Raw genomic sequence first — 23338 nt, forward strand, 5'->3', positions numbered from 1 at the left:
GTTATGCCTGCTGTTGAGCTGGACCAGGGTCTGCAGTATTAATGCAGACTTCTATAGCAGTTAGCAGGTCTAGTTTAAAAAGTGCATTAACATGTCTCTGGCAAGGTCAGTACTTTGATGTTAAGCTTTCTTTTCAGCTATCCTATTTTAAATGACTGTTACCAGGAAGTGCAAATCTAAGCATGTCTAACACCTGCTGATAGCATATGTTTGTTGCTATAATATGACAAAACTTTCCTAAAAACAAATAACACAATGAATTCAAAAAGCATGAGATGAAAAGGATAATTAAAGGGGTATTGTGCATATTTCCTGCCAACTCCAACTTCAGCAATACATTCTTCTCAATCACAAACACTGAAGCGCTCAGTTACTGAAACCCCAAAGCAGTGGCCGCCCCAGGGCTCCCTGTGCTCACCTTATTTTCTTGTTTCCCCGGGGCCGCTCTGACTGGACGGACATGTAGCTCGTGCTGCTGAAACGGGAAGCGCTGCTCGTCCGGGACACTGCTGAGACATCGCTGACATCGCTGTCTGAGGACTTATTGGACACGTTGTCTGAGCCTCGCTGAGCGTCCCGCCCTGACCGATACTGCAAGAGGAAAGGGACAGAGATGTTGTCAGTGGCACTTCCACACATCATCTATGGCAATGGTCCCTGATGGTATCTAAACTGCCTGTGTCACCAGACTGCCTGAATCTTTAAAGCAAAGTTTTTATCTAGTAGAGAATACAACAAGCCTTGGTTCATATTAATTTCATTCTGCTTTGACATCCAATTCAAGTGCTCAGCCCCGCGGTTTCCTCCACAGGTTAACTTGTACAAACATCCAGCCCTCCAAGGATTTCACCAACCCGAGCAAAGACGTCTACTCCATCGCACAGTGCTCTCACCACAGCTGTTTCACCACTGCACAACAGCACAGTGGGGACCTGGTGATGTGCCCATGGCTGCTGGGCTCATGAAAGATTGACCAGGAAGCAGATGTGCTTCACACTGCCTACAAAAAGCATGTCTCTTTTGGGGCCTAGCCTATTTACCAGAACTTCTGGTTGACAAATGAGAGCACGTTTCTTTTTTTTATAACAATAGATAGATGAGATTGAAGAAAGATAAATGTGGAGACACTGTGACCACAAAACCAGCAGGTTACTGGCCATCAGCAGAGGCCTATGTACTAGTAAGCAGAGCTGTGCAGAAGTATTCAACCTAGATTTGACCAAAATATGGGTATTTGTTTTTGATACACCAGTTAACTCTAAAGAAATGCTAAGTCTTTGACACTCTTCATTGCACTTTGTGTGCATGAAATAACTGGCAGAGATTTTTCCTATTCCTCTTCGTGAGCACATTTCTGTGCACACAGCAATGCAGTGGGTTACTATTCACAATCTTTTCAGAAAAACAGTTCTGCGAGACAAACTGTTAATGAGCACCAAGCTGACATTGAATGAGGACAATATGAAAAGATGTCAAGTACAGCACAGGCAGGATTTAAAGAAAAAAATGCGTGGAAAAACCTGCATAATTTGTCAGTGCCTTGTTGAACTCTTGGGGAGAAGCAGTGTTGGGCTCACATCCTCATTATAGTTTTAGAAAAACTCTACTATGTGCAGTTCACAGAGCATTTGCTTCTGGTATCTTACAAGTGACAAGGAACACTGGGAAGTAATCAGAAAGACTGCAGTATTCCAGAATAGCATTTGAGCACATGCTTTGAATGGATATTGCACTTGGAAATAACGAGCTATCATCTTGTTTTAAGACAGATAAATGAACCAAAGACAAGAAAAAAATGCTCAAGCAGGTTACACTGCACACCTGCTGCAGGCAATGACCAAGCACAACCTGGGCTGCATGTTTGTCTAAAATTATTGCTGATACTGCAGCCGCCTCCCTGACCCATCCTGACCTCCAGCATTTGTGTTCATTCCTCTTTCCTCTTCAGCCCTAAGGTGTGGGAGTGCATTCAGCCAGCTCTAACGTCATAGAGGACCTCTGTGATCACATCATTTAAAAGGTATAACATGTATTGAATGGTTTTTTTTGTGGTATTTTTTTTATGCCATTATGAAGATGGTGGGTATTTTTACTGATTTGGGAACATATAAACAATGATTTAACAACTGCTCTGATCATCAAAGATGGAGGAACGTTATACCATAAAATTACTCTCTTGCAGTAATTCTTTTCAAAGAGCAACTGATCGGTTTCTTGGAGAAGACAAAACAGAGTAACTGCTGGAATGTGTCTGTACTCATAAAACAATAGAACATCGCAAAGTGGAAGGGATCCACCAGGTGATCCAGTCCAACTCCCAGCTCCACACAGGACCACCCAAAATTCAGACTCTGTGTATAAGAGTGCTGTCCGAACACTCCTTGCACTGTCTGCTCAGGGCCATGCCCATCACCCACTGATGAAGAACCTATTCCTAATACCCCAACACCAGTGGGAACCAGTGGGGCCACCTCAGCTTCACCATCACTTGTGACCCTGGGAGGCACTACATTATTAGCACTACAGCTCTGATGTGTCTGTCCTTTGGGGAAATGAGCGTAGTATCAGATGAAAATCATTGATGGAATTGTTAATTGCATCCCAGTTAAGGGACAGATAATTGCTTGTGGTTACCACAGAATGACCCACAGATCCCTTGCTGAGCTCCCCACACAGTCAGTGGGAATGGGCCTTTCCAAATTAAATACTTACAAGCAACTAAGCCACAGATGATATCAGCAATGCGCAGAGCCATTTTGCGGCATGCTCACAGGTTCTAAAACCTGTAGTTTTGGTTTTGTCTGCTCCATTTCTACACCTGGAATTCCAGTTCTTAAATATATATATATATATATAATTTTTGTATAAATGTACTATACATAACAAATCGTTTACATAAATAAAACAATCTGTATTTCTATTCTTTAAGAAGCCAGCACAGTTGCAATAACTTAGAAGCCATCACAGTAGCAACATTTAAGAATTGCTATGGCAACAAAAGCAAATTAAAAGCAAATAATTCTGGAAATATAAGGGGAAAAATGATTACCAAATTATTACTGTGCCTCTTTTTTCTCTGTTGTATGTAAGGGTATCTCCCTGTCAGAGAGCACAGAAATATTATTTGGCCCTTACTATTTCTGGATGTTTTGGATTTGAAATGAACTCCATCTTTTCATACTCGTCTGTTTATAGAAAATATTTATTTTTGAAAGCCCTGTGAAATATTTACACATTCTCTTATTTACAGTCTCACAACTGTTAATATTCTGCCACAGTGAAATCTAGAAAATGAAACTAAATTGTGTACCTTGCCAGATGCCTCAATAAACAAATCTTTCCATCTTCTCCATCAACTCTACACCAAATTCTTTTGCTGGTTTCTAACCCCAACAGTGTACATTTGATCTTCTATGTTACTTGATTTGGATAAAAACCAGATTATAATTGTAAGTGTATTCCATGTTAGAGTTGCAGTACCAGCAGCACAAAAGGAAAAGGAAATACTGATTGTCTGACAGAAGTCATTACGGTATTTCAGTTTTACATTTGTTTCTGAAACTGCAGTTCAATATAAGACAGTTTCCAAAGTGCTGCCCTGCTCTCTCCCTCAAAAGTAAAATGGCATTTACGTTGTGCAAATATTGATTTTTATAAACAGTCCAGTCCATTGACTGTAAAATGCAATTTTTTTTTGCACAATTTTACACAATCCTTTCTTCAGTTATTGTGTGGCTAAAGTTGCCCAAAGGCATTACAACTACAGACATTTCATTTGGTTCCTTGGTTTCATTCCAGCGAGTTTCAACTTACTTATTTATTTGTTTATGCTAAATGTCACCTACTGTATGAGACCAACTGTTAGACTGCAAAGGTCATGCATTATTAACCAAGTGCCAACCGCTCACTGTATCTGAGACACAGCTGACATGTCCCCTCCTGCTGCCTTGCTTTCCCCACATCTTGCTGCGGCATCCAGCAGGTTGGGAGCACCCACAGGGCCACTGCTGTCCCCATAGAATCACTGAATCATTAAGATTGGAAAAGATCACTAAGACCATCTAGTCCAACCAATGACTCATGACCACCACGCCCACTAACCCATGACCTCATGGCTAGTTGCGGGCTGCAGCAGGACCAAGGCTGGATCCTCAGACCCAACAATTCCCCTCCACACTTTAGTTTCCATCAGAAGAAAGCACAGGCATGGATTCAGCGAGGGAATCAAGAATCATAGAATGGCTTGGGTTGGAAGGGACCTCAAGGATCAAGCTCCAACTCCCCTGCTGCATGCAGGACCACCAACCTCCATATCTAATAATAGAACCTCATGTCCTTCCCCCTCTTTGGAACATCATGAGGGCTGCTCTGTTGGGAAGAACATCTCCCTATAGTGCAAGACAATTAAACACTGTTTCTTTTTAATATTATTATTATCATTATTAAATAACAACAGCTATTTGCAGGAAGAAGACTATGCCCCAACTTTCCCCTTGCTGGAAATGTATGTCTATCTTACTTCAACTGAGACTCACATAACGCAGCCCAGACACCAGACTTTATGACCCATGGTGCAGTAAAACTTCCCTGTCTCTTGCAGATGTTTCAATAGTGGGCAGTGTGCTGCAAGCAGAGGGCTTGATGAAAATGCACTCTGGTATTTTTAATAGTAAGATGATTTTGTCTTATTTTGTTGTGCTGAAGAAAAGAATAAACTTCATGGTTACAGAATCTAGCAAATAGATTTGAGAGTTACTTAAAACCCTTTTCTGTAGTAATAAAATCATCAGTTGGAACCAGAATCAGAGACATGTTTGATGTTTGCGCCAATATTTGTGACTGCAAGAGATTATTTTCTTGCAGTGATGAATTCAAGATGGTTAAAGTTGAGAAACAAATACCTGTTCAACCTCCTAACGCAATAACCCCTGCAGGGCTCCCAACCTCTCTCTCTGTGGCTGCAGGTCACATTGAGCAATAGCTGATCTCACATTGTTTCTTAAACAAAACTGCTTTGGAAATTCTAATTCAAAGGGAGTTTGTAAGTTTCCCGTTACTTTAATCTATTGTTACCAGTCTTCTATTCTGGACTATATACTCATGCAGTTTCCAAGCAATTGAAACTGTCGGTCATTTCCATCAATCTTTCTATTATATAATCTTTTTCTTTTTTCCCCCAGTTTTATAGTCTACCCATCAGCTTTTATTTGCTAGCACTTACATAGGAACATACAAATGCGCTCAATGCTTTTACTGATCAAAATGTTGGGAAGACATTTTAGACACAATTGTCTATTGTGCTGCAAGAAGATGAAAGAACAGCTCTGGATTGTTTCAACAGCTCTTTGCCTCGATGACAAAAGCTTTTGAGAAGCCAGAGCACAGCAACTGTATGAAATGTTCCGTAATTTTTACTGGAGCTCCTGGTTCAAGCTCACAGCCTTGGAAGGCACTGCAAGTTTTAGTTACTGTAGATCATTTGATGGAATGCTGTTAGACTGTTTTAAAATCCTTTGCTCATTGCTGTTCAATGAAGCGTGATGTTTAAAATGAAATGGAACACTTACTTACACATTTAACGGTATGTTTATATAAAGTAAAAGATTCTAAGTAATTTTTGCAAAGTGCTGGATATAAACGAGTATGCAGCATGAACACGTACTTCTGTATGTCTGAAACACACGTACACTCAAGATGAGGGCTGTGCTGAAGGCTCAGAAAGCAGTGCTCACACCTCACAGCATTGCCAGGCCTTGGGCAGCAGGCAGTGTGCAGCCTCCACCAGCCCCACTGGAGCTGTGCTACATGCAGCAGCCCTTGGGCCCTCTGCAGAATTAAAGACCAACTTGGGATTGCAATTCCTACACTGACTCTGATATTAAGAATACAGTAAGCTCATCAGTTGTCTTGGGTTGCACTATATGGAGCTGCAACCAGTTCTAGCTCAGACCAATTTCTCTCTGCCTCCTTGTCCCATAGCCCAGCCTTCCTGTCCTCTTCTTATTCCTAATTCTTGGATCCTGCTCTCCCAGCCCTATATTTCTGGCACTGATCCAACTCTGCCTTCCCTTCAGTCAGTTCTTGCCTTGCATTAGGGTACCTCTGCTCCCCTGGTTCTGGCTCAGCATTTTTGCAATACCAAAAAAGAGAGACCAGAGTCACACAAGGTGTCACCATTCCTGAGCAGCATACTGCTGAGCCAGCAAGCTCTGCTGGGTGCACAGGAATGCCCTGGAGAGGCACTGATCTACAGTCTCCTGTGCTCCCATTCATTAGCTAACATCACTGGGAATGAGTGCACCCTCAGCAAGTTTGTGGATGACACCGAGCTGTGTGGTGCTAGGAACATGCCTGAAGAATAGGATGCATCCAGAGAGACCCATACAGCCTCTACCAGCAGGCCCAGGAGAACATCATGAGGTTCAACAAAGCCAAGTGCAAGGTCTTGCACCTGGACAGTCAGTATAAGCTGCGGGATGCAAGGATGGAGTGCAGCCCTGCTGAAAAGGATCTGGGGGTACTGCTGGATGGTAAACTGAACAGGAGCCAAGTATGACCTCACAGCCCAGAACACCAACCATATCATGGGCTGCATCAAAGGAAATGTGGCCGGCATGGCAAGGGAGGTGATCTACTCTGTGCCAGTGATGCCACATGTGTTGTACTGCATCCAGATTTGTAGTCCTCAGTACAGGAGAGACTGTTGGAACATGTCCAGAGGAGGGCCACAAAAATGATCTGAGGGATGGAACACCTGTCCTATAAATACAGGCTGAGAGAGCTAGGGCTGTTCAGCCTGGAGAAGAGAAGGCTCAGAGAAGGTCTGATAGTGACCATTCAGTATCAAAAAACAGGGGCTATAAGAAAGAAGGGGACAGACACTTTAGCAGGGTCTGTGGTGAGAGGACAATCTATTGTTACAAGTCATCCACTCTGGACTATAGACTCAGTTTCCAGGCAATTGAAACTGTTAGTCATTTCCACCACTTTCTGTTCATTGCAGGGGAGTTGAACTAAATTACCTTCAGTGGTCCCTTCCAATACAATCAATTTTTCTTCATTTTTCAGAACATTTCATTCTTCTACGTTCTTTATTTAGATGATCTGACTATAACCTGATGTGCAAAACTCAGCTCTTAAAACAGCTTAATCTCTTTTCCATAAAGTTAGGCCACTAATTTCAATGCATCGGTAAAAAACGATGTCTATATTTCTAGCTAACAAATGGAAAAATAGTAGTTCAAAAGTTCTCATGACTCAGCCTTACTGGTTTGATTTACTGATTTGGTGTTCTCTATTTACTTATTTCACTAACCCATTCTCATTTATTACACTCTTAAAAAGGAGATCTTAGAAACCTCGATACCTAAGAGTCTTGAGAACCTGATTTCACTACAGGGGATAAGCTATGTTGCAAACCACATCCTTCTGCCAAATTAGTAATTGAAAAATGAATAGTGAAAAAGATAAAGTTGTGAAGTGGGCCACTGTGGCAAAAAATAAAAAATAAAAATTAAAAAAAGAAGAAAAAAAAGGTAGCCTAAGTTGTACTAACAGGAATATAACTGAAGCATTATCAGTGGATCAAGGGGAGTGTTGTTTACTCAGCACTCCTTTAGACCATGTCATGTTTATGTTAGAATATCACATCTAACACTGAGATGCCATTTATAAGACATGGATAACTGCCTCAGATTGCAACAGAAGAGGTTTAGTTTGGACATTGGGAAAAATTACTTAAGGAAAAGTTAGTTAAGTGTTGGAATGGGCTTCCCAGGTAAGTGGTGGGGTCCCCATCCCAGGAGATGTGTGGACATGGCACCAAGGGACATGCTTTTTTTTTTGTGATGGGACTTGGTAGGTCAACCTTATGGCTGGACATTTCTTGAGTTTCCCTCCAACCCAAGTGACCCTGTCATCCTTGGGGACAGGGGGATCCTGAAGCTGAAGAAGAAACTGCGAGGGCAGCAGTAACACAGAAAGCATCAGTGGATCACTGTCCAAGAAAAACTGAATCTCTAGATGAAGGTAATCTGGAAGTAAGAGAAAAGCAAAAAATTGCCTGCTTCACATATTCTGACGTTTTTTAAAAAAAAATTCCCCAGAGTACAGTATAAAATACACATAGTAGAACAACAGAAAATGTTCTGGGATTACATCAAGAAGTACTTACAGGACCAGCAAATATTTGTATATCTAAAAGCAGTAAGGGAAATCTTAAAAAGTATTTGGGTCCTTCAGTGAGCTTGAGAATTACCTTGCCCACAAAACGTAAACTGCTTTTCTGCCTTCAAAGATCTGTTCCTGCAGACAGAAAAATTAAGCAGTCTCCCATTCTTGCATTCTTTTTCATGTAAAATGATGTTAGGAAGATCAAGACCCATTCTAATCTTAGCTGCCGCGATAACTGCTCTGAAATCAAGAACATCTTGATCTCTACTGATACAGTGATCACTCACAAAGACAGCTGCATCCAGTCTAGGGAATTAAGTGTTCTTACTTAATGTTACTTTAAGTCAGGATGACATTTTATTAATTTTGAAAGGAGAAGGTATTGAAAAAGTTCTGATGGGTTGTATGAAGTTACCATATTATTGCGAAGACATTTTTTAAAATACCATCTTGACAATGAAAAATACAATGGGCTAAGATACTTCTTTTAGAGTCAAAGTAAGTAAAGCAGCATTAGCAATTTTAAGTATCATCTTTACAAACACAAAAGGCACTTCTAGAGAAGTTATCCACTGGTGTGAAAATCAAAGGCTTATAATAGTCAAGCAGGTATTTTATACTTCATAGAATCATTAAGGTTTGAAAAAGCTCTGAAGATCATCTAGTCCATCTACCACCAATACTGCCCACTAACCATGTCACAAAGGACCTGTTCAGGCCCCTGCTGCTCCAGCCCCCTACACCTGGGCCACTACAGGGATAACAAAAGACACAGCTTGCTCCAAAGCTGTCCCAGCTTTGTGAAGGAGTCAAAGCTCACATGGCAATGGGTAGCAATGGGACAGGGAGCAGCACCCCTTCTTCTTCACAGCCCTAATGCCAGTTCCTACACCTCCTTACACTTTGTATACTATTTTCCTTTCCCACTATCCACTGTAACTCCTCCAAAGCTCAATCTAGCACCACCTAAGCGTGGCTGTGCTTTTCTTACCTGACAGCACTTGCCCATCGTGGCATTCTGTTGCCCAAAAGCCCACTGCAAAGTGCTTTACATGGGTTGTTTCCACCTGTACTCTTCTGTGGTTCTCCTCAATGGGGGAAAATTGAATTTCCCACTGCTTTCCATCTGTTTGGTTTTACCAGGGTTTTCACAACTCTCATATATCTTGCTGCATATATTCTACTCCACTTGAACACAGTAAAAGATCCTAAAAAGAGGAACCTCATAAAAAACTACTTTGAATTTAGAATTCACAGAGAGCTTCAACTTCAAATCATCAAGCTATAGGAACATGACTCAATGATACATCAAGCCATAATAACAAGAGGTTACTAGCATTGGTCAGCATCCTTGGGAAGTATGCCCGACATACTCTATATAAGTAAATACAATAAGTAAGACAATTAATTTATAATATTTGTCAAGAAAGACAATTGAGATTTTTATGAAGAATTTTCAAACACTGGATGTTAACATAGATGATCTTCTCCATGTTCCTAGCTGATTCTGACAGATAAAACGTTCCTCAACAAGACAAACCACAGAATGCACTAACATAGCCAGAGTCTTTCCAGATATTTTTGAAGAAAAGTAAAGATCAAGAATAAAGGAGTATACCTAATATGAAAGTAAATAAATAAGGGCTTCAGAAGAACAATCCTTTAATTAGAATTAAGGGTGAGAGGATGCGAAACAATCAGTCATCCTTTTCTGACATGAAAAAAAATCAGAAAAGCAGGAAAAATGGAAAGTAAAACAAGCATATTTCTAAGATTTAGATGAAACAATCGCGATCCAAATTGCCTTTTGTATTTTTGACCTCCTGATTGTTTTACTGTTGTTTGAAATGATGTAGAGTCAGTCACCAAGTTTTACCTTAGAGGAACAGGCTCACAGTCAGGCTTTGTGACTGTGGGTAATCAACTTTTGATGTAATATTTCCTCTCAAAGTTCCCATAATCTTTTTAATTGCTACACATTAAGTTTTTGAGCATCTTATACAGAAAGAATAATATTATTTGTAATGGAGATTCAGTTCTCCATCATTCCATAATGCTGTGCCAAGATGCACCATCATGGACACTGTCACCTGTAAAAAAATTGAGTTGTTCCACTTGAGGTGATTACACAAAAGTAGGTGTCCGTGGCTCCAGAATCTACTGTCCAATTCCATGTATCTCCAGCACTTTGTATCTCCTAGTGAACTCCAGCATGTTTGTTAGGACTAACTGGCAAATCTGCCTATGGTTAACTCATTTGTTCAGTGGGTTCAGTTTCAGAGCTAACTCCATTTTCTGGTTCTTTCTATTCTTTTAACACTAGCTAATCCTATTTGCATGGGATAGACAGAATCAAAGTGTACTTCTTGTATTTGCTTCCATTCCTCAAGTGGTTCATACATCATTTGTGTCAACACTGCCCTTGCATTTCCTATGGAGCTGCCATTCAGGCAGCAGTTTAATTTTTAAAGAGGATAACAAGGCAGGTCTCTGGTTTACAAGTGCTCATGCCTCTGGTTGTTTTACCTAACTTCAGCTTCTCCAAGATGTTCCTGTGCAAACTGAATTCATGAAGTCAAAAAACATGCATTTTAAAGAGTTCCCACTTAACATTTCCATTATTTATTTTCAGTCTTGTGCCTCTCATAAAGGAGAAGCAAATAAAGAAGATGGAAAGGCAATCATTTTTTCTTATTTTACCCTAGAAATCTGCTAAGTATTTTGATAAACCTGATGGTTTGAGAACAAGAGTATAGTGTTGTGCCTTCAACAGAACTTTCTGTGTGTAACATTTACATATGACTTTCGCCAAATCTGTCCTGGGACACAGCACCATCGAAGGAATTCATGCTGAAGAGAACAGCTGGATTGACACATGGGCCATCTGGTGAGCGCTTATTCCTGTAAGCAGAAGTGCCTAAGGACCATGAGTTACACAAGAGTAGGATATAAATGCACCTTTGTATGACTTGCCTTTATGAGTCCTTAAATAAGCAGAAATCAAAGAGAATAGCCTCAAAAATCATGTCTGATTTGAGGGAAGATCCTACGGCTTTTTCTTAACCTTTTGTTTTCACTGATCCTCAGAACACGTTTTGAAAAAGTCGTGTACAGCAATAAATGCATAAGTTCATCCAATCACTTGTTTACTTGTTTTGTTTTTTGTTTGTTTGTTAGTTTTGCAGATTCATGTCTAGCTACAAAAGAAACAAATATATAGGCTGTAGATAGCACTTAACTTATCACCTATCGGGTGATAAGTTAAACTGCTTTGGAAACATTGCTTTTCTCTATAACGTATTTCCTCAGTAACTCTATCCCTGTTATTTTCAGAGACTGGGAATAAAAGGCTTCAGGGAGATCATGTGCGTGCAGACCGCTCCTGGAAAATAAAACACCTCAGCTCTCTGTATTCTTCTCTGTAGTCCTCAGTTCACAAAGATGGAGGAATTAAAAAGAATGTATCACTAATGTCTTTCATATAACTTCCTAAATTTTATAATTATTTAGCTCTTTGCTTGCTTGTAAAGCCAATTTGAATTCACTTTCACAGAAAATACTCAACATCTACTGCCATTAACTACAACTTCAGCTTTGCCACATAAAACTCTTTAGCAGCAGTATACTCATATGGAACATTACCAGAAAATAAAGGAAAAATAATTCAAGTGAAACTGCTCAAAGGAATCATTCCACAAAGCAGTTACCTATGTGGGAACTTCTTGGAAACATTTCTGCAGATATCTGATATGGATGAATTGTAATAATCCTGAATGTTCGTTTGATTTCACAGATGCTTTTTTTAGCATAGCATTAGCGGTTCTAAATTCATGTGACTGCAAACCAGTTTAGAAGCAGAAAAGTAAACATTTCTGTCACTGCCTCCTAAAAAACACCCAAGCTACTTCTTTAGAATTCTTGAAACCAAAACTCATCCTGTTTACCAGAAATGAATTGACGTTATCTTCTCTTATACAGAGAAAATCTTGTCAGTGTTTTCAATTTTGTTTTTAGAAAATCATATGCAAGCTAAGTAGCGTGCAGATACTAATAATTAGCTGCTTGCTTCAGATTAAACTGCAGGAGTACGCAGATCACTGGAATTGTTTTTCACCTGATGTCATCTGTCATTCTAGGAAGAAAAGAAACAGGGTGATGCATCCTGGTTTTGTAAGATTTAATAGATTCCAGATACTGTATGTAAGGAAGCTAAGAGAAATTGTTTTCAAGATTTGATACAGTTTGAAGGTAAAAGATATACATGACAAAACTGCTGCCTATATGATAGATGACAATTTTTCTCAGCATAAACTGGCTCTGGAGGAAACATGAATTCCAAACAGCTTTTCAGATATGATACTCAAACTTATTAAATGAGAATATACATATTTAAGGCAAAGATGTGGGGAAAAAATGTTCTTCTAGGGGAAAAGATGAGATTCTGTTTATGTAGATCTTAATATAACTTTATTTGATAATTTTACCTTAAGTTTAATGTTATACTTTCTCAGAGGCCTACTAGTAAAATAAGTTTGCTGCAGTAACGTAACTATTTTACAATCTAGTTTATACTGCAATAAAAAGAGAATGGGGTACATCATTATTCTGTTCAGAAGTAGGGCTTGATTTTTCAGAATGGCTTTCTTTTTACTTTTTTTTCTTTACTTCCTTGTTATTATTCACCAATTCTGGACTGCTACTGAAATCACTGGTAAAGTAACGATTTCCATCTGTAGGAGCAGGATAATATTCTTTCTTATTCATCACTATAGACAATATTCTATTTCCTAACACTACATCAATATTAATACCTATAAGCTTAGACTTTACTTCCAGATCGAATTCAGAACCAATGAAGTTTAGAATGGTCTCAGAATTAATTCTGTCCTTCAGTAACGTTTTCACCAAAAGTGTTGCTGAAGGCACTAAGTCTTTAAAAGGAAATAATTCCCAACTCCCCAAGCCTCCAAAGTGCTGACCCTACTTTGATTAACTCCATTGTCTGCTTTTACAAAAGAACATCAGAATTCTTCATATACATCTAAGTTCTTCCCCTGTACTTCCTGCAGTACTGATGCTTGCAGCCACTAAGTCACTAAAACAAACTGCTAGAGATTATGTATTTAAGATACTTCAGAAAAAGAATTAAAAAACTGCAATGCCTAGAGCAAATCACACATAGACATAAAGCCTTTTTCATGCACTGTGATAGATGGCAAAAAATCCTCAAACCCAAAAATCTGAACTCTGGGCTATGGTTGGTAACCTGGCAAAATTAGCACTCATTTCTCTGGGGCTGCTGTCAAAGAAGAACAACTGTTATAATACAAGTAGGCAATAGATAAAAGCAAAGCAAAGACATGACCAAAACAAACTCTGGGTGAACCCTCTCCTAAGGTATGTCAGGAGCACCTGAAGCTGCTGGTGGTGGTGGACATGCAGGAACAGCTCTGCAAGCTGTTGCAGCACAGGGAGGTCAGGCTGGGAGGTGATGGGGCATCCAGCGCTCTCCTGCCCTGTGCCTTGGGAACAACCCAGGTGCTGGCAGTGGCTGCGGCCTCTGAACCACCCCTGCAAGGCAGGCAGGTCCTGATTTTTTTTCATTAAGAATCCTGTGCAGTTAAGCAGACTCCATGCCAGCGCTGCGCTGGAACTCCAGATCCATCCATTCCAATTGAACAAAATGCTTTCCTTGGTTCTTCTAAGTCAATAAACTAGCAATAGATTTAGCAAACATGTTTCTGGCCGAGATGGAACAATAGCTCTGCCTGTGTCATCTTCCAAAAGTGAATCACTGACTACTCTGCCTGGCACAGACTTAAGTAGCAGAAACTGCTGCTAGAAGTTATGTATATTATCATGAACTACTATTCTGAGTTTTTGGGGGCTTCATGCCCATTGAAGCAATTTAATTAACTTCCCATATCTCTCATTTTTGAATGTTACTACAGCATTTAGTACATATTTTCCAGTTAATTTTCTTTCTTGTTTTCTCTGCATCTTCTCATCTATTATCTGCATAACATCAGTTCCAGTACATTTTAGAGAATTAACTCAAAACACAGTCACACTCCTTGGTACATGAATTGTTATTCAGTTCAATTGCAACTTGGAATTTTACTGCTTAATTTGAGGGGAAGAAGCATCAACAGAAATAATTGAGTTTACTATGAAAAGATAACTGCTCAGAACCCAAAGAGATGATTAGTTTAGCAATTCATGGACCTATATCAAACAGTTCTCTAAGGAAAACACCTTCTATTACAAAAAGGATAAAAGGATTCAAGATAAAATGCAGTGATTACTCTCATTGGAACTTGGTCAGGACAGCATTCAAGTGATTTTTAAATGTGATTTTTAACGGAACAGCTACAACTGCTTTATTGAAGCTGGCCTTTGGTGGAAATCTGTTGATATGCATTTTGATAAATACTTTATATATGATTGATGACATTAAGCTGAATATTTCAGTTTTTACTTTCAGGACTTTTTTTTTTTTTTTTTCCTCTCTTTGAGATTCATCCTAACATTGCAGCATACATTACATACATTTTATTATGTCTTTAACCTCTGTTATTCAGATATACAATAAGCTTACACAAATACTTAAGACAATGGCTGACAGCACAAAGTAACAGCAGACAGCTTGAGGCAGCCAGTACTGATCCATTTCAGCTGTTTATATTTCAGCCATCACCACGATAACTGAATGCAGTATTTGTGTTGACTGTGGTATAACATTTCAGACAACACTAAAGCTCTGCTAGAGATACAGACACTCAAGATGCAAAAATAAATTAGACAAACACCCAAATGGAAATAAATTAAAAGAGAATTTGAAATAAATGAAGGAGAAAAATGGCAGCTTGGCACCACTATGCAAGAAAAATAATTTCTCAAATTTTGGATAACATTAAAGAAGAAATTGCTGGAAATTTCAACAATCCACATCTATATTCAAAGTTGCTGAACTGTTTTTAACTCACCATCAAAATCCAGGAGTGCAATAAAAACGTCAGTGAAATGAGATGTTTCCCACATTTCCAGGTCTACACAGATCAAGTCTAGGATTCAGAATTTATTTAATCTACCTGGCTTTTTGAGTTTTGTAATTAAACTTGAAATCCTATATTTCTGGGAACAAGGAATATAGCATCAGCAGATTATTCTATAAATATTAAAAACATTTAAAATACAATAAAATACTTGATTGAAAGTATAACTCCTATCAGTACTACAAGACAGAGAGATTCTCTATCTCATTTAGTAGAAATCCTCACAGATCATAAAAGAGCACAAAGTATCGATAGGGTAACCTGACTGCCACAGACTCTCACTGCACTTTTTGGAGGAAAAAGGCAGCTCTTGGACAATCGTGCCCATTGTGACCAGCCTGGAGACCTGCTTCAGACTTGACCCTTCCACCTACCAGGCTGCAGGTCCTGCTTTTTGCACATTCCCACACCCAGGCAGTACATAAGGATGAACCATCCCATGGCCATCTCCTTTTCCCTCAGATCTTTATCCATAAACTTTATTCATTCTCCTTTCCTTATGGCCATAAGGATGGCCATCTAAGTGGTCCAGGCTGAACACTTGCAATGTTTCAGCACCTGCATGCTCCAAGGGCATTTTAGCTGTGTCTGTACTTGTCAAATGAAGAGAACACATGCTTAAGCCTTCTTTGTCACAGGTTAATTTGTTTTGGTCTTGCTACATCTTCAGAAAGTCACAAAGGAGCATTCTGCCCTGTCCAGTACTACTCTCCTACACTAGACACAGAATTATGCTTATATATTTACAATGTACAGTATCTGGAAAATCTAAATCTAAACGATCATTGATTAGAAGGTAGCACAGCTTTATAGGCAGCTCATGATGTAGAAGTTTCAGTCTTACCATCAACATGAATCATTAAAGCTGAAGCTGAAAATTCCTCCTTGGTGTTTTCTGTTACTCCCTGTTTGGTGTTCTATTTTATACATTTGGCTAAATAATCTTTTCACCTGTTTGCTAAAAAGTCAGATTTTATCTTGTCTTTTGCTGTTTATACTCCAGCTTTGCTTCTTGTTGCTTTAGTAATATTAAATCCTTAATTGATGTACTAATTACTATGTTATATAACTGGAATCCTCCATGCCTATTTGTAGGTCATGGTCTTCTCCCAGTAAAACAAATAAAATGAGCCTCATACTTTTAGATTTAAATGTGTCATCTAGTTGCCAGTCTGTTTTACATTTTATACTAAAGAAAACAGCCACATATCATTATCCTATCCTAACTTCTATATAAACAGCCTCCTTTAGCCTGACATGCAATATTTTTAATTACTGATATCTTCAGTAGAGTCTAATGGGGCTTCAGTTGATGGAGGTCTCACTTCATCTACACCGAGTTCATACTGAATACAAACTACCTTATCACATTTTGCACAGAAACAACAAAGTTCTTCAGCTTTCCCCAGTCAACCCACTGATCATATTCTTCTTATGGTGGCAAGGAGACAGGGACATTTGTGACTCCTTCCACCTTTCTCCTTTCATTTTTCAGCAGGGATTCGTGATCCTGAGCAGTGATGGGAATGGCCAGGGGCAAGAGTTACCAACTATGCCACCATCAATAGATTTGATTGCCAGGAGAGCTAATGGCAGCAGCACCAAGTAAAAAGAAAGACAGAGAGGTTGTAAGAGGTAGTTTGGGAATCAACTTCAAAAGCCAGCTAAACCAAAGGTGACCAAAGTGAGCCCAGCATACTGGTGGCTCAGCCTCTCTGGGTGCTGATCTTGGCTCTTCCCCCTACTCAGCATGTCATTTTGTTGGACCACATAAGAGCTAGGAATCCTAGTTTTTATGCAAAAGAATAAACTAGCCCTAGAAATATTCTTGAGGAAAATTACATACATCAGGCTAATGTTACAGAATCATAGTATGGCAAACAGATATGGTAGAAAGCTTTTGTGCTCTCGTGGTTTTCTTTCTGTGTCACCAGAACCCAGGTTCTCCTGCATGTCAACTTCCACCAGCCCTGAAGTTCAGACTTCAGCATCTATTCCTGTACAACTCTACTTGTATTTTTCTACTCTTCTGTTGTCACAGAATCATAGAATGGCTTGCGTTGAAAAGGACCATAATGATCATGTAGTTCCAACCCCCTGCTGTGTGCAGGGTCACCAACCACCAGACCTGGATGCCCAGAGCCACATCCAGCCTGGCCTTGAATGCCTCCAGGGATGGGGCATCCACAATTTCCTTGGGCAACCTGTTCCAGTGCATCACCACTCTCTGTGTGAAAAAGTTCCTCCTAATATCTAACTTAAACCTCCTTTGTCTTGGTTTAAAACCATTCACCTTTGTCCTATCACTATCCACCCTTGTAAACAGTCATAACCCCTCCTGTTTATACACTCCCTTCAAACACTGGAAGGCCACAATGAGGTCTTTCTGAAGCCTTCTCTAAGCTAAACAAGCCCTCAACCGTTCTTTATAGAAAAAATCATATCTTTTATACACCTACTATTTTTCCTCTCATAACTCCCCAGTAGTAAATATGTTTCTATGAAAATCAAATACATTTTTTGCTTTCTTCACATCTGTCCCACAATCAGACAAAAGCAGCTTTTTCAAGTAAGAAACGGACTCTTACACAGTGTATGTGTGACCTGCTAAACTCATGCACTCAAAACACAATGGAAGCAAAATACATGGTTTTCAAGAAACTCATGAGCCATGTAATCCAGTAATAAAAATACAATCTGCAATTACATCAGTCACAAGAAAAAAACATGAAGGAAGTTCAGTTCCTTCCTTTAACTGCTTATAATCAGAATAAGCTTTTCTCACCAGCTTCTCAACGTATGACTGCGCATCACAACAGCATATGAAGTTTCCTGTACTGCCTTCAAGAGGTTGAAAAAAAAACCAGATAACTGTTTTACTATTGTCCTAATTCTGCTAGTAGATCTTTTGCTTCCTCAGCAAGGAGGGGTGTTTCTTTCTTAATACAATTATTAGGGATGCTCAGTTACTGTTTCTTTCCATTTTAAAAAAGATATAAAACAGGAATATAAAATAAAATTCTATTTGCTAGCTGTCCTGATTATCACCTAATGCTTAGTTATTGACATTTTACTCAGGCATGACACACTTGATGACCTGCTGTGCCAGTAGACAGTACAAAAAAGTCAAAGTCACTGTACAGTGTATTGAACATGAGATTTCACCCAGCATTTTTACATATGTGCCTTAGTTCAAGATTCCAGGAGAATTTTAGTAGACATTAGGTAGATAAATTGTACTTACTCATTTTCTGTCTCTGAATGATAGAAACGCTCAATTAAGGAAACTGAAGCAGCGGTAGTGAAAAAATGAAGACAGATCTCTCATACAGCAAATGAGAGTTATGGTTCTGAGATGACTTAAAAACTAGAATTTAAAGAATACCTTTTGACTTAATACATATAGGTGAACAATCCGTGTTCCATGAGTTCAGAGATAGAATAAATAACTCATTTTCAAATACTGAAACTACACTTTGGCAGATGAGTACATTAATTGTTTATTTCTGGAGACAAATTGTTTGATGTGTGCAATAAATAAACCACCATTTTCATAAAAGAAGTCCACTTAAATTTTCCTCTTTAATACATTCCAATAATATTGAAGGTAAATTTTTAATAAAAAATGGTAGAAAATGTAGAACGAGACTCAATAATATGGTGTGGGTGAAATGATAAAATAAGGGTAGGAGATATTCCATTAAGTAATTATATTCTATTCAGCTTCCTCACATCAGAGCCCATTTATTCTCTTTACTCCATACCAGTTCTACTTCTGACTCAAATTTCAGTCAAGCAATGAGGGAGCAGGGAAATTAGCAGAGTAAGTCTGATTACACACACAATACAGAAATTCATATTTTTACGGTACATACAATCATAACACTCACGAGGTCTGCTTGCAGCACCTCGCTCACCTGAAAGAGGCAACACTTTTCAAAGCAGACAATATAGACACATGTGAAAAGAATTTTGTCATGTCAACACGAAGCAAGCATCTAGACATTTCAGTATTCCAAGCCCCTCCTATGTATTAATCGAAAATCCTGTCTTCTGTACTAAAAACTGAGGGGAATATACGCAAAACATCATGCAGCACATCTACAGAGTTAAAATGTTTCAGAGGTGGTTTTTTGTTTTGCTTTGCCAATTCTATTTACATTAATAGCTATTTTTCCCATTTTGCCAAGAGTTTTGAAAAAAAATTTCCTCTATTTTCCCAAAAATGAAACACATTTTTTTTCAAAAGGAATTATCTTAAGTAAATTAGTCTACATTACCTGCAAAACAAATAATACTTGACAGGTTTAATGATATTTTGCCTTTAAATGTTAAACACCTTGCTTTAAAATAACTGCTGATGCTTTAAGGAAAGGAACTAGATCCTGGAAATAAAGACTAAAAGAGATTTGTCTTCCTCAAACATTTTTTGTAGGTCAGAAGTCTCATGTTTCTCTCTTATAATCTGACCTCAATTAATGAAGTCTTTTAGAGGACACTAAATTATTCTTGTATAATAGAATTTAAATTGACAATATCTTGATTATTTTAATTAACACAATGTATATGACATGACCCTGTTCCAGATAGCAGGAAATTTTAGATGATTTATTTGGGACTATACTACGACGTAACAATTCAGAGTTTTGGCACATGGCCACAGTCGGGGTACAAGACTGTGTTGATGTACAGAGCACCTTTCCAATAGCTGAACTGCCATTATTAAATGAAGTAACACCAGAACTTCCCATTTTCAATAGACTAGTATAACCTTGTGTTCACCTATACGAATGCCACGGACAAATTTCAATAACTCTTACTACATGTACCACTTAATAAACCTTTTTCTTGCTTCTCTTTGAGCTTTTAAATTATGACCCTACTGCTCATTCCAATAGATAATTACACCGCCATTTTTATTTGATTTAACTAATCCTTCTTGAATTTTAACAATCAAGAACATACTGCATTAAGAGTTTTGCTGCACTCTTCCAATAATTTTATTACAGACAGGAAAGAATCTTCTACTGAAGAAATTACCTCCCATTCATCTAATACTTTCTAAAAGGGATATTTAACATATTTTGTTGCTTTTCAAAACAAAACTCCCTTGCCTTAGAATGATAATCTTGTTCCAGCCTGGAATCTGATCCTGCTACCTGTTTGTACTTGCTCATTTTCAACTGTCGGTTTCTCTCTTCTATATCCATCGAACCTGTTAAGTTAAAAAAAAAAAAAAAGAAAAAAAGAAAAAGAAAAAAGAAAATAAATACAGTAGTTTTCAATTCCAAGATCAACATTATTCTCATAAAAACATTAACACAGATGAAATCTGATTTACTTAAATTATGACATACAGAAATTTTCTTTCTGAATTACAATTTTGAAGAAAAGCAGATAGTTGTAAGAGAAGGAAAACTGTAGATGAGTAAGTACATCAGCAGAGCCTTAATAAGCATTGGATTATCTGCGCAATTCAAACAAACCCAACATTGTGAAAGAAATGGATGTAAATGGAATAGAATGTTTCCGCAGAACAGAATTTTACTACAAAAACTTTCAAAAGAAATTAAGTCCTCTATTAAAATAAAAAAAGGAATACAACTTCACTGTGTTTATTTTGGGGGGAGGTCCTAGTTCTCTATTTTTTATGTGTGATACCAGTACTGATTTTGTACTGAATTACTAATCAAATAACAACTACAGCCTGGCAGAGCTTCCATTTACCATGTAAGTATACTCTTGTTTTGCTCAAAATATGTCAAAGTGGTATAAAGGAATGATAAAGAGCCATCCAGTGGTATCAGTGTATTACAATCTAATGGCACAAAATGATTTCAAGATCAATTATTCTTAGACCAAATACATGATTAATCTCAGCAGAGATGGGTACTTAAAATACGATTCAGGCACCAGCTGTTTTCTGCCAACTGGAATAGCATAGTTTACTAAGAAAAATATAAGAAAGTAAAGGGGAGGGATCTGAGGTTAAACTGTACTGTAATCTAAAAACCCTTCAAGTTCTAGTTTTTGTATTCCAGCTCTCCCTCTGTACTCCTTACAGACAAAGTGAATAAAAAGACTTCAGATAAATCTTTAAGTGATCAATAAAAACAAATGAAAAAGAATAAACGGTGTTTCATAGGGGGAGATATAACAACTGCAGCTGAAAATTCCTAAAATAAAACATAGTTGGTTTCTGTCGCTATTTACCTCAGCCATTAAAGGTGCCTCAGCAATACCTGCCAAGTTATCTTTAAGCTGCAGCTATTTTTCTAAGGATTTGGTTTTAACAACACTGTTAGGATATTTTCTCTTTAAACCAGAAACTCTGAGCTACAAACAGATACTTTTCTTCAGCAAACAGAAATAATTTTGAAGTAAAATAAGCTAACTTCTTTTGTCTAAAGAAAGATATTGTCTTTCAATTGTCATTCCTCAGTAATGTAATGAAGGAAATGCTTTTCACCACAAAGTAAGTCTTGTGAATTTTTTCTTATGAATTTTTCTTATGAAATTATCACATTCATTCTCTGTCCACAGACATCCCACTAATTTTCAGTAAATGAAAAGGAGTGGTGGAATAACACCTACTGATCACACATTAAAACTTTCACAATTGCACATGCAAACATTTACTCTTTTTCACAATCTATGGCAAGTTGAAAGCTTTTTTTTTCCACAAATACAATTGCACGTGTTTTGCAAAATCAAATGCTCCAAAAATGACCGAAAGGGGGATTTTCTGTAGCACAACAGGCAAAGATGTTTGTTCAGTTTGGTCTGAAGAGAAAAAATAACAGCAAAGCTTAAAAAAAAAAAAGCAAAGAAAAAAAGAAGCCATTCAATGCCCATAAAAGCTTGTTGAAATCTAACTTGCTATTTATTTTTGAAACTGCCTTTTATTTGTTTGTTTGTTTATTTAATAGATGAGTTAAGTTATATGCAAAAGGAGGGAATTCTGAGGGCTGTGCAAGTCCATAATGCAGAAGCTCAGCTATGCTTCTGCTGTGAAAAGAGCTGACACGCATGAAGACTGCACAGCATTGCTGCCAGAGGCCAATCTCCATGTAACTAATGCCAGATGCAGCTAGGAGCTGCACGGGAGTAAGAAAGTTTGAGAGAATGTCATGGTCACAGCCTGTGAAAATGATCCAGTACAAACTCACTGTTGCACTATGCATTGCAAATGTAGGACTGCAGCCACTTCTGGTTCTGCTGGCAAATAAATACTTTGCAGAACTTGGGGGATTTAGCATTAGCAGTATCTACTGCCACAGAGTCCATTAAGCAGTGTATTAAGAAGCTTCCACTCCTAGCATAATGAGGATAACCAAACCTGAACATCAGTCCCATACTAAGGACCTTCCTGTAAGCCAGAGTCATATAGGAAGTGTGTGTAGATGACCCACATCTATTTGTTATCAATACTGGTGAACATGTAGGATCATTTGCTTTTACACTGGTAGCAAAAGGCTGACAGAGCACTCGAGTTATTCAGGCTGTTAGCTAGACCTCAGCACAACACTCTTCCAGGGCTACATAGAGACTTACATTAGAAACATTAAAACTAGTTCTCGTATGCTTTCATGTACTACCAGCATGTCTTAAAAGATGTAAAACCAAGTTTTGGCCAGGCAGAAGTGACCCTTAGTACACATCGTCCACCTTAGCTTCCTTCCAAAATTTTGCTTCTAGACAACAGTTGTGCCTCCAAGAGAAACATCCCATGAGACACACCACCTTCAGCCATAATAATACCAAAAAATAAAGGGGGACTGTTGGAAGGATGAAGTCTGACGCTGCTCATCTAGCACAGCTGGGATCACTGCACTGCAGGTAACACCCCAGAGTTCTGCCTGTTTAAACAACTCTCTAATGTAAAAAACAAAACAGGACCTGAAAGTTAGTTTCACGTGGCTGTCAACAGCATGGAGAAATTGCTATCTGATGGTGAGATTGTTTCTTTCATTGCCTTCTCCAATGAGAAATATTAAATTCTTCTAGCTATCATAAATACAGGCGATAGTGACACATTTGGAGAAGACACCTGTAAAGTACTGTGCAATAAAGCATCTGGGACACAGAGAATAAAAGGGAAACCTGGGGTA

The 23338-nt window shown here is 38.4% G+C and overlaps 1 protein-coding gene across 45 annotated transcripts in view; it reads right to left on the minus strand.

Moving 5' to 3' along the window:
• Positions 1 to 23338, minus strand: part of RIMS2 (regulating synaptic membrane exocytosis 2) — a 402507-nt gene that overhangs the window by 60020 nt on the left and 319149 nt on the right. For 40 of the 45 annotated variants that reach the window (XM_085537158.1, XM_085537159.1, XM_085537157.1 and 37 more), the window contains 2 exons: positions 20342 to 20442; positions 419 to 591 (listed from right to left, as the gene is read on the minus strand). The exons of 4 other annotated variants lie outside the window; for them this stretch is intronic. In XM_085537158.1, coding sequence (XP_085393284.1) covers positions 419 to 591; positions 20342 to 20442 — 274 coding nt within the window. The remainder of the gene's footprint in view (positions 1 to 418; positions 592 to 20341; positions 20443 to 23338) is intronic. One more of the 45 variants, XM_085537143.1, reaches the window with a different exon arrangement.

The sequence above is a fragment of the Coturnix japonica genome, chromosome 2 (genome assembly GCF_054131305.1).
Source record: "Coturnix japonica strain WE chromosome 2, WE-NBRP24, whole genome shotgun sequence".
NCBI lineage: Eukaryota > Metazoa > Chordata > Aves > Galliformes > Phasianidae > Coturnix > Coturnix japonica.